Source organism: Prunus mume, linkage group LG5, assembly GCF_029339155.1.
Source record: "Prunus mume cultivar Tortuosa linkage group LG5, ASM2933915v1, whole genome shotgun sequence".
In the NCBI taxonomy this organism is placed as follows: Eukaryota; Viridiplantae; Streptophyta; class Magnoliopsida; order Rosales; family Rosaceae; genus Prunus; species Prunus mume.
Genome location: NC_142702.1, coordinates 2,342,237 through 2,354,360, shown reverse-complemented (window position 1 = coordinate 2,354,360; position 12,124 = coordinate 2,342,237). Strand labels below are relative to the sequence as shown.

Below are 12,124 nucleotides of genomic sequence, written 5' to 3'. Positions count from 1 at the left end.
TTTGTCTTGTTTTGTTTTTGCGGTGAACAGCAGTATTGCGTATTTTGTTTGGCTCCTCATATTGGCACACGTAGAGGAGGGGAGACGACGACGCGTGTGACGTACACGTGTGCGTTGGACGAGGACCGAGAGAGCGACTTTTTTCCTGAGACAACGAAATGGGTCAGTCAGATAGGGCGGCTTCGCCTTATAAAGCTGGACGCGAGAAATTGCCCCTGTCACCGCCATTCCCCAAGTGGGGCTTTCTAATTTTTCCCCGTTTTCCATTTTGCCCTTCCACTTGCATTGCAATTCTTCTAGGATCCCGTACATTTTTAATTTTATTTATTTATTTTTGTTTTGCTCTTCTTTTACCCATGCAGTGCAACAACAAAAAACAAAAAACTATTTACTCCTTTCTTCCTAGTGGACGACAGGAAATATCCCTCTCACCTCACACCCAACTTTTTTAATTATCTTTTTCAAATTCTTGTTTAATTAATACTAGTATCTTCGCACGCGCTTTCGTATTTGTGATAGGTTTTTTTAAAAAAAAAAATTTTATTTTATTTTAGAATTAAAAAAGATAATGGGTAGTTGCTTTCATAAAAGTAGAATCCATTATTTGATTTTTCTTTTCATTTTAATTTTTAAAATATAAAAAAATGTGAATTTATCATATTATCTTAATTTAATTAATAATTTCAATTCTTAATGTTTGCAATAATTAAAAGCATTTTTTGATATTTTAAATGTTTTACTATTATCTGTCTTTTGCTTTATATATATATATTCAGCTTAATTTCATGATGGTTTTCTTGGTTTAAAAAAAAAAATTTTCTTTTTTAAAGAATGAAGAAAAAGAAAAAGAATATGAAGCTTTATAAGACATGCATACTTTACCATATGAAATAAATTTTTGTAGGCTAAAGATGTCAATCACCCTAAATTGGGAAGGCATCCATGAGGCAGCTTTTATTCCAATGCAAGATAATTAAAGGTAGAAAAAAAAAAGTAAGAAATTGCTTTTCAAGCATTCTTTTTATATGTGATAGCTTTATAGCAAATCATGAGAATGACTAAATAAGGGGGTTTCGTAATTTGGAAGCAATTCTTGTGTAGGATAACTTAAAATCTCACTTATTTTTTAATTGTTAAAATAAAATCAAAATATTAACATGCATTCGTTACAATATAAATTGAGTTTTGTTTTTGTTTTTTTATCAAAGAGCAACTTCAAAAAATAAACTTTAACTATGCAGTTAAAGACATCAACATGACATCTAAAGCACCAATTCTAAGAAGACAACAAACTAACATGCTAAAAACAAACTTAAAACGAACAAAAACTGCGCTAAAACTACTAAAGCCACTAGGGTTTCCTAAATCGTTGATTTGTTCATATTTCCCTACTTCGAACTCCTCTTAATTTGAGTGTTGTTATTCGAACGATCTTAACGACTATATCATTTATTTTTTCTCCTACTATCTATGACCGAAATGGCACACCAAATAATTATTGAGAAGGTATAAAGTGATTTTTCTAATAGTATGCATATGAGTCCACTACATAACAATGAAATGAGAACAATTGCATAAGAGTAGAAACCAATTAATTTGTGTAAAAAAAATGAATAAATAAATTATCGTATGATTGATGAACAATTATTCAAATAAAAATCCAGACAGACGAATTCATCTTTAATCTTTTGAGTTATTTATATTGGAAATAAAGAAATGAAAAATAAATTAGAACATCCGCCACCAATAGAATCAATCAGACGGCTGCATATTGATATCATTCTGCATGTGGGTAAAAATGCGGGTCCCACGGAACCTTAAAATAAGCTTTGTCAGGGATAGCCTTTTCTCAATAATGACGATTACCACGTCAGAACCAATCTAGAACAAGCAACCTAAGCCAAACCAAAGAACCAAAATAATTAAAAATAAAAGTTTAATTTAATTTAATTTAGTTCATTAAGCAAAAGGTCATAATTAAAGAAAAAGAGGAAGGGTATTTTGGTAAAAATAAAACGCAGAAATGTTTTATACGCGTCTGTATGAGGCCTATATTCCATCACCATTACCGACCTTTCAGTCCTTCATATCCCCATTTCTCTGTCTCCTCCCTCGCCCACCCAAACCTCTCAAACCTCTCTCTTCTCTCTCTCTCTCTAGAAACCACAACTTTCTTTTTCTCTCTCTAGAAAACCTCAACCTCCATATACTTTCTATCTATATCTCAAGAAAAAAAAAAAAAATCAGAGAAGAGAAGAGGAGAGATCGATCGATCGGACGGAATCTGAATGAAAAAAATGGCTCAGAGAACGGAGAAGGAAGAGACGGAGTTCAAGGTCCCCGAAACTCTAACGCACTGCGTTAACAACTGCGGCGTCACAGGCAATCCCTCCACCAACAACATGTGCCAGAAGTGCTTCAACGCCTCCTCAGCCACCACCACAGCAACCTCATCTTCGGCTGTGACTTTGAAGTTTTCCGGCGAAAAAAGTCCGAGATCTAGCTCCTTTAGCTTCGAGGCTCCGGCCGAGATCACCCGCAGAACGACGGCGTCCGAGATCGCGAGATCGGACGAATCGGCGAATCGGCGAGTGGTAAACCGTTGCTCCGGATGCCGGAGAAAGGTCGGGTTGACCGGATTCCGGTGCCGGTGCGGCGAACTCTTCTGCTCCGAGCACCGGTACTCCGACCGCCACGTGTGCAGCTACGACTACAAGGCCGCGGGTCGCGAGGCCATCGCGAGAGAAAACCCCGTGGTCAAGGCCGCGAAGATCGTCCGGGTTTGATAATTAAATTTGTAGAAATGAAACCAAAAACATTTCTGAATTTTCTCGGGAAAATTAAAATTAATTCTCGAGAAAGTTTCAGAGGAAATTTGTGCTCGATTATCATGGCGTGTCTCTCTCTCGGAGATCATCACCGATGGTTTTAGATTGAGGGAAACAGTTTTAGGAGCAGAGGAGACGACGGAGAGAGAGATCGCTTAGTTATTGAAGAAAATCAAATTCTCTCTGATAATTATTTTTTTTTTAATTTTATTGTGTTTTCTTTTCTTCTGGCTTGGAAAATGATAAAATTATTGTGATTTACGATATTCGATGTGTTTGTTGGTAATAGTTGGTGTTCAGCTTTTTCTGGTTTTGATATTTCTTTTTCTGCGATGTTTGAATGGCAGTTGAATGTTAATTCGAAGAAGAGACAGGGTGTTTTATGTCATTTCGAAAGTTTGCAACTGGAAAATCCAGTTGGGAGGAGGGTTGGAAGCTATGGGGCCCACCGTATGGGCAACTTAGGGGGCGCTTTCAATTATTTATTTCTCGCGATGGAACGAGATGATAATTTGATACGAGTGGGTATTTGCCTAGGCGAGTTGAAGAGGGCGTATGGGAGGGTGACACGTGTGCATGGCATAAACCATTAAAGCTGTAAAGTATGAAGTGAGGTGAAGGGAACATTTGCGTATGATAACTGGTCGCTGTTTTCAACATAAAGGCAGGAGTGGGGGCGAGGATCTCGAGGGATTCAGAGATCTGACGGCCGAGATTGAGTAGCGGTGGGTGTAAAGAATAGATGACGTGGATGAGTGCGCATGCATACACTTGCATGGTGGGCCATGCATGGGGGGTTTGTGTGGGGACCACATGTAGGTAGGTCCGCCTTTCGTGACCTTTCAGTCACATGAAAAGCTGTCAGAAAAGTACATATGTATAATGTATTATTATGTGAATGTGAATGTGTATGTTTATGTGTATTTATGTAACGACGTCGTCGAAGTGCTGAGTTTTGTCTCTGGGGAGTTTGGGTTGGTTGGAACTTGGAACTTGGAAGCAGAGTTGTTTCCTGCTAGGCAGTGGAAATGTAAAGTGTCTGAACGACGAGGCATGCGACCAAATGCGTGTGGCATCACCTTCAAAATTAATTAGCCTCCCACCAATTAAGGCCACAAATGAATTAAATGGTTGGATTGGACTCGTAAGGCTAGACTGAAACCAAACCCTGCTTGGAAGCCTGGTTTCGTGTCATGATGATTGATCGTTGTTTGGTGAATTTATAAATAATCATATTGGACTTATTAAATTGAATAACAATTCTTAATATTATACATATGAATCGTATCTAAAGAAACATGATTCATAAAGACGGACTTAAACTTAATTCCAATTTAGTACAAATCGTGCAACCAAATGAGACCTTAAGGCGCAATTCCGACCCTCTTAGTCACTTGGAAGAAGATGATGAGGATCATTCTTGGCAATGTTTGTTGGGAGCAGCTGATGCAAAGGCTCTTTTTCCCCATAATAGAAGTGGAACATGTTTTGCACTGACGGGAAAATCCACCCAATCCAAGGCTAAATCGTGTACATGACGCACCATGACCTATCTTGCAAATTAATTGAGGTTGGCTAATTTTGAAAATTCTAGTACGGATGGTAATATGAAAAACCGAATTGTTGAAAATATCAAATATTTAAGCGTTGACCACATGCATGTTGCCGTGTACTACACGTAATTTTTTGTCATAAAAATAATCCAATTTGAATCCCTGAATCCTTCAAAATCAGGAAAAAATAAAACAGTCGTATTTGTTTATAGGCTTAATTAGGCTTAATTATGTACATACCTCCTGTCTTTCCAACTTATCTCATATTACCACAGGTGTTTGCAAGCGGCTCAAAGTACAATCAAGCGTTTAAAAAACCGTCTCACGTTACCTTTTCGGTTTTTGAAGTTCCGTTATGAGCGTTCATGTTCATCCCCAAAATTCGAGCAGACTCATCCCCTTTGTTCTGTTCATCGCTTATTTACCCTCCAAAACTCGAAATTTCTCATAACCAGACAACTAGCGGCAAGAACAACTCGAGAGGTTGAAAAACCATACCGGATCGAAGCAAATGGTGCTCGGAATCGCCGAACGAGCGATGAAGATTTTAGGTAAAATCGGTTCTTTTAATACCCATGTAAATCGCTTGGGTGGCGGAGAAGGAGATGACAGCCCAAAATTGGTCGAATGAACGATAACAAAGAGGATGGGTTCTTTGTTCGGAATTTTGGGGAGATGAACGATGCGTGAAACGGTTTTTAAACTTTGGGTACTTTGGTAGTTTGCAAATCTGATGGTGTCGAGATAAGTTGGAAAGCACAAAGGGCATATACATAATTAAGCCTTGTTTATATGTGTTTGTTTTATTTGTCCTCGAGTAAGGTAAAGCCTAAAATTGTGGTCAATTAGGAGGAGGCTCCCCATGTTGATTTTTTATTTTATTATTTTAGGGGTCAAATCCTGGGGACAAATTATAGAACCAAAATTTGGACCCAGTTTCATGCCATTTTATTTCGCAAGGGCCAAAACATAAAATAAAAAAATTTAAAAGAAAAGGTGCACAAGGACCCACTTTCCTAATCACCAAAATCATGTCATCACATGACTTATTAGCAGCCCATACCATTCAATTCATATACTTAATAATGAAGTTATATTAAGGATAAGTACATAATCAAAGGAGGATGACGAATGTGAACCCGAAACCTCAAATCTAACCATTTATACGAGATTTGAACTTGAAACCTCACTATTGAAATAGTTTAAAATAAAAAGATATAGTTTGACATTTTTTATCTATGACAATTTAGGGTTTAACCATTTTTTATGGGTTTAGTGATGGTCATATCATGGAAGTTGTTGGGTTTCCAGCTGTCCATAGATAGAGAGCTGAAGTCGCCGACTCCTTGTGTGGGAAGCTTTTCTCAGAGTTCAATAATTTGGTTATGTTCTGTAACATCATCTACAATGCGACAGTACTTGTCATCTCCCTCTTTTTAACTTATGTTACACACATCTCCTCTCACCCTTACTTGCTCCACATGTTTCTCATGCCTAGCTGATCTGGCATGCCGAGTTGTCGCATAGGATGATATTTATGCAACAATGAAATATCTAATTAATTAAAATGCTCGTTTGAGAGTGATTATAGAGAGGCCAATAATCATTTTTATGGAGAATTATTTTTTAAAATAATTACTTTAAAATGATTTTAAGTGATTTTATGAAAAAACACATAGGAGATGCTTCTCCCAAGAACCATTTAAAATTACTAAAAGTGATTTTTTTGGAGAAGTACATCCTCCTTCTTCCCATAAGTGATTCTGGCTTATCTAAAATCACTCCCAAACGAACCCTAATGAGTTTGTAACTTAAGTTATTAAAAACATTTATTCCAACGCCACATTTGACACCCAACTATTTTCTCAACCTTCGTAAAGTGGAGCATAGAAATGTTGAGTCAAACATTGCAAAAGAGTTTTAAAGTCTTTTTCCTCCATCTCTCTTATGTGATTTTTGCTGTTGATCCATCTTAAATTTAGTGGAATTGAAAAGAATATATTTCTATGTAGCTAGGAAAAATGGGGGAAAAGCATATATGTCAAAGAACCACTAGATTTGAGAGAAGATCAAAATGCCAATCAGCAAAGTGGGTGGTAAGGGGGAGGGCACCATACAGCTAAATGGCTGTCAAAAAATCAAAAGACATCTCATTGGTTTTTCCCCAAGTGTGGCTCTAAGCGATTCATGTTTCCACTGGACTACTTTATATATACTTCTCATACAATACAAGCCACTTATTTTCATGGATAATGCCTCCACCTTGCACCATGGTCAAGATCATTAAAATGGACAGCTTCATCAGATCTGGCAATTTTGTTACCAGAAACTCCCAAAAACCCAATGACATGTTCCTGCAATGGAATCCATATACAAAAAGCAACGTAAAATGACAACTTTATATTCAAGTGCGCATGAGGACAGCCGACCCCGTTGAAAATTCTTTTATTAAGAGGTTAGTGGAGGAGAGGCCCCATAAGCACTATAAATTATAAAATACTACGGTAGTATAGTCAAATGACATATTTTTCACGTGTTATAATATGAACAGACGTTTTAAAGTTTATTTTCCCTTTTTTAAGCTTTAGGGAATAGTATCAATTAAACATCCACTAATATTATAACACATGCGTGGCGGGGATTTCACATTAGAGGGGGCCCTTCATTAACTTTGTCTTCTCTTCATAATTATCATGAATTTCATATTTTAAATTGGGTAAATACTAATATCATCATCTACACTATTAAAGACTTCAAATTTGATCATTTATATTCCAAAAGATAAAAGAAATAGAAAAACAAAAACAAAAAAGAGTTCATAAAGTGCAAGATTAAGGTACCCAACTCATACATAAAAAAATGAGGAAAATAAAAAATTCATAAAGCTTTAAACAAAAGAGGAAGAGAAAGAAAGGTTAAAACTTTAGGAGTTTTTAGTGCAAATATCATAAACTAACCTAGAAGATTTAAGAGAATGAGTAAAAGAGAGACAAGAAATTTTATGGTTAATTTGTAGACAAAAAGAACCTAATATATTATTTTATTGTGAAATAAATACGCTAAAACTAATATAATATATTATAATATTATATCATATATGATATACAAATAAATAAATAAATAATTGGAGTGGGAGCCTGGGACCACACTGTCATCTTGGCTCACTGAACACATGTCTGAAGATATATCACGTAGCATTACCGTACTATTCTATAATATCAAAAGTTTAAAAGTTAATTATCTTTTTATCTTTCTTTTTTAAAATGGACAAATTATATCAAAAGTCTGTTTGATCCAAATGATTAAATGCCATTCAGTACAAAAGAATCTTCAGAAAATCCTCTTTTCCACTGGCCAAATGATTAAGCAGTCTCCTTGATGACATCTTCCACGCCTGGTGAACTATATAATGCTCAAGGGTCACAGCTTTAAAAGATATCTACAAGTTTACGGGTTGCAGCAACCTCTTTCTGTGCACATCAAATTTGTTTTCCTCTTTCTGCACCACGGCCAGTGGAAAAGAGGACGACACACTTCACGGTGAAAACAAATGAAGCAACAAAGAAAATCCTACTAGAATTGTATGAAACTCAGGTAGGAATCAAATTTTACAATGTTACATAACTACATTGACAGGATGACACCCAAAAGACAATGAGTTTCATTTTTAGAAGCATCCAATAACACCTAGAACAGATTTACTACTAGAATCTAAAACGAACAGAGAGTAACAAACATTTTAATGTTTTACATTAGTTGATAATCAAATGTCCATGGTATTTAAAGACCAAGGTCCCCACAATCACCCCATCATGGTTTCTTAAAAACTGTGTTGTGAGGAGAGGCAAAGCAAGTTCTCCATTTTAGGCCCCATCTGGCTGGCTAAAAGGGTTCGCAATCTCATCTGTACCATCTGTTGGCGACACAAGCATTACAGCAGTTCCCCTACAAACCTGCGGGACAATAATGCACACTCAAACTTGTTGTAGAGAATAATTTGAGAAAAGAAAGAGAAAAAAAAGCCAAGAGCTCCAGTATCAACTTCCTCTTTTTTGTCTTTTCGTTTTACTCGATCATACAAACATTACTAATGAATATTTCTTCACAGATACACATTAGAGCAGCTTTAGCCTAGCTAAAAAAATAACAGGATAGCTTTCTAAACAAGTTAGGCAGCCAGAAAAAAATGACAATATTAAGTCGACAAGATGGAGAAATGCATAAGCACTACTGAATTCTTTCTTCTTCTTTTTCTTTTTTTTTTTCGCTCTGAAACACTAGTGAATTCAAGAAAGGTATTTTACTTGCTAAATAACTTACGGTTTTGGAGAGTTCTCTGGGCACTAGCACTTGACATTAACGGATGAATTCAAATAGAAGTTGATGATTCCATCGAAAAATGCACATGGAGGATTATTTGGATGAAACTAGTTCGGAGACTTACTTTGTGTAATGCTGATGGCCAAAAAAAGAAAAGTGAAATTTGTGAAGCCTAAATTGAATAATACTGGTCTTCAATGGAAGAAGAAAACTGAAAAGGGCAGTTTTCTGATCATGGGGAAAATAAAAATGCAGAGAAACTTTTAGCAGCTGACTACATGATTGAGTTGTATCAGAAAATTCACTCACTAAAGCAAAAGGATGAAAGTAAGGACTGTAGAGGAGTACAATTATGCATTCTGTAATCCCTCAAATTGAATTGGTTAAGTAACGAGCATTTAACATCTCTTTATCTTGCAGGGTTAAATCAATCAACTATAGATGAGATGGGAGTTTTGCATTTGTTCAACCCAAAAGGATAAAATATGCCTCAATGGGAGAGAAAGAGGCATGGTGCTATGGTGCAAGAGGCCCTTCCAGGAAAGAAAGATGGTGCAGCACCTGTGAATATAGCTGTTGTTTGGAATGTTTCAAGTGAGCAAAGCAATGAAGCTGGGACAAGATGCTGCCAAAACCAACAGACACATGGTAGACATGTTGCTAATATTGACCAGGTGAGAAAGGGAAGGATATAGTGAGAGATGATGCTAAAACCAGCTTTCTTTCAGACTCTCATGAGGTCGTCAGCAAGCTGCAACGTTGTTCTTACTCTTTTAGGGAGAGCGAAACTGTTCCTATACATAGCCACCATGATGGGTGAACACCAGAGAGTGGAGGAATAATAAATGTTACTGGAGTCTGTATTTGATGTTGGCTACTGAATTTGGAAAGGAACTGATGTACCAGTCACTTCCAGATGTTTAACTATATTATATCACGGGTAACAAAATTGAAGATGACGTAAGTGTGATAAGGAGCCTATGCATGTTACATTCTGTTGGACAGGCCATAGTTGCATGATAATAACATGATCCTTAGATTCTTTCTTTTCTAATTTTATCCAGCAATTTTCATCTCTCCCCTTAATACTATATTCTCACCGTTGTGATGTGATCAGACTTTCAGAAAGTATCAGAACCAACCATACCCCAAATCCTAACAATATTAGTCATAGTTCACTACCATTAAACCACCACCGAACATCTATGTATATATGTATGTATGCTTGAAGTTTTAGGCGCTGGTTTAAGATTCAACATCAGAGATATACTAGAAGAATACATACTATTAGGCCAAGGCGCCTGGTCTGGTCCGTAGTCTTCAATGGATCATCAGAATCTGCAATGAAGGGGGAAAATTCTTACGTCAAATTTATCATATCCACTAGTACAGAAAAGTTACAAAACTTATCATGACAAGAACCTGAAGAGACTAAAACTCCTAGAAAATTTTCAAAGTCATCTAATTCCTGCCTTCTGTGCTGTAAGTTGGTCTTTCTTGAGCACAAGGATGCTATAAATTTAAACGCACACAAGGCAAAAACAGTTTCCGGAAGGCTACAGAACATTTACCTCTTAGAAACTCTACTGCTTCGTCTAGGACAAGGTTTAACAACTGGTCATATCCTTTTAGAGTCCCTGTTACTGTAATCAAATTCAAAACAGAAAATTAAATTGCGTACACACAATAGATAATTATAAAAATATATAAATTTCTCATTGATATTTTCCTAAACAGAAAAATGTAAATTCTGTTGACATTATGTTTGAAGCAAAGAGGTGGGATAACCTATTATGACTCAGCTAGTATCTATTCACTGTTGCCACATACCCCAGATTAATAAAATATTTACTATACAACCTACAAATGGTGTAAATTTCTACATTCTGAATCTTAGACATTGTTTGATAGGGTGTTACAACTCCTATTTATTGGTTTAGAAACGAAGACTGCTTGAACTTTGACCCTCTAAAGCAGGGAAAATACTTCCTTAACCGTAACGGTAATCAAATGACTCATAACCCCTACAAATCCACGAAAATTTGAGGAGAGAGATATACCAGTAGGCTATAGGCCAGATGGCTAGAATCTTTTACACATTGATCAAGAATTCAACAAAACTAGATAGTAATTATTTGAGAAAGAGAAATGGGGAGTTGAGCAAAGTGTACTAACCTTGTCTACCACCAGTGAGCTTGACTTGGACACCTTTGTCCACAAACTTGGCCAGGTCCAAGACTGTTTCTTTCCTCCCTGACTGAAACACAAAACACAATTTCACCCACAAAATATAAACACCAAATCCACATGTAAGCCAAGCCAGGATATACAATCAAAAGTTTCTGTGTCTTTTTCTCGTGGGTTTCAAACTTACCATCTTATTTGGCTCTGTTCAGTTCTTCAATTGGATGATGAAGCTCTACTCAAAAACCCTAAAAAGCTAAACTTGGAAAATATTTAATAAAAACAAAAAACAAAAGTTAGACAATTGAATGACAAATATAAAAGTAATCAGGAAGAGAAAATAAAGCATCACAACAAAAAAAAAAACTTATTCAATTGAATGAAAGATTCGACAAGTACCAAATGGCAACACACCAATTAACCTTTTGACTACACATGTATAAACACTTATCAAACATTAGGGTTTCTGAAACCCAGGAAAGATAACTTTTACAAGCTATATATAACCACGAACACATTAATATACTGAGAAAATTAAAATTTAACAGAAAATAATAAAGAAATCAGGCATAAGAGGTGAAAGCCAGTACCTTTGTCTCTCTGCTGATCTTCAAATTGTGGGTTTAACGGAAAAGGAGCTGATCGGTTGCCTACCTTTGGAAGTTGGGAGATATGAGACGATGAAGAAGATGAGAGGCAGCACCAGACAGAGAGTGGGAGCGGGAGCTTAATAAGGGTTTGAGTCTCTTTTATTTATTATCTATTTTTATTTTATGAGTAAGGGTTTTCTTTTGGGGTCAATTATAAGTTAGGGTTTAAGTCTTGAATCTTCATTCTAAAAATCCACAAAAATCACTACTTTTTTTTGTTTGTTTACAAAAATCACTTTTTTTAAAATATATTTTTATATATATATATTTTTTTTTTTAAATGAGAGGAAGTTTATGGGGAAATTGGCTACTCTCACCACCAAAGGCAAACCCACAATCTCGAGCCAGAAGGACTTACATGTGCACTGGTACCCAACTGACATCAATATGAATTTATGTAGGAAATTATAAATCATGCACCAATAAGGACTGCTGGTAGTGGGACTCGAACACTAATAGGGCTACACATGGTGCATAAACCTTATTAACTGAACCAATTCTCATTGACAAAAATCAATACTTTACAGTTCCCTTAAAAACTGACTTTTTGAATGATTATTTTTGCCAAATTATAATTGAATACCACCAA

At 36.1% G+C, this 12,124-nt stretch overlaps 2 protein-coding genes across 2 annotated transcripts; one reads left to right on the top strand and one right to left on the bottom strand.

Annotated features, from left to right (window-relative positions):
- The first annotated feature begins 2,070 nt into the window (after positions 1–2,070).
- SAP5 (A20/AN1-like zinc finger family protein) lies at positions 2,071–3,114 on the top strand. The gene has a single exon (XM_008233089.3). The coding sequence runs from the start codon at positions 2,289–2,291 to the stop codon at positions 2,784–2,786; it is 498 nt and encodes a 165-aa protein (XP_008231311.1). The 5' UTR covers positions 2,071–2,288; the 3' UTR covers positions 2,787–3,114.
- A 4,818-nt stretch (positions 3,115–7,932) lies between these two features.
- On the bottom strand, positions 7,933–11,617 carry EMB2816 (Small nuclear ribonucleoprotein family protein). The gene is made up of 6 exons (XM_008233088.3): positions 11,476–11,617; positions 11,076–11,141; positions 10,877–10,958; positions 10,273–10,344; positions 9,987–10,039; positions 7,933–8,334 (listed from the first exon to the last, which is right to left on the bottom strand). The coding sequence occupies exons 2-6, from the start codon at positions 11,076–11,078 to the stop codon at positions 8,245–8,247; spliced, it is 300 nt and encodes a 99-aa protein (XP_008231310.1). The 5' UTR covers positions 11,079–11,141; positions 11,476–11,617; the 3' UTR covers positions 7,933–8,244.
- Between the last annotated feature and the right edge of the window lie 507 nt (positions 11,618–12,124).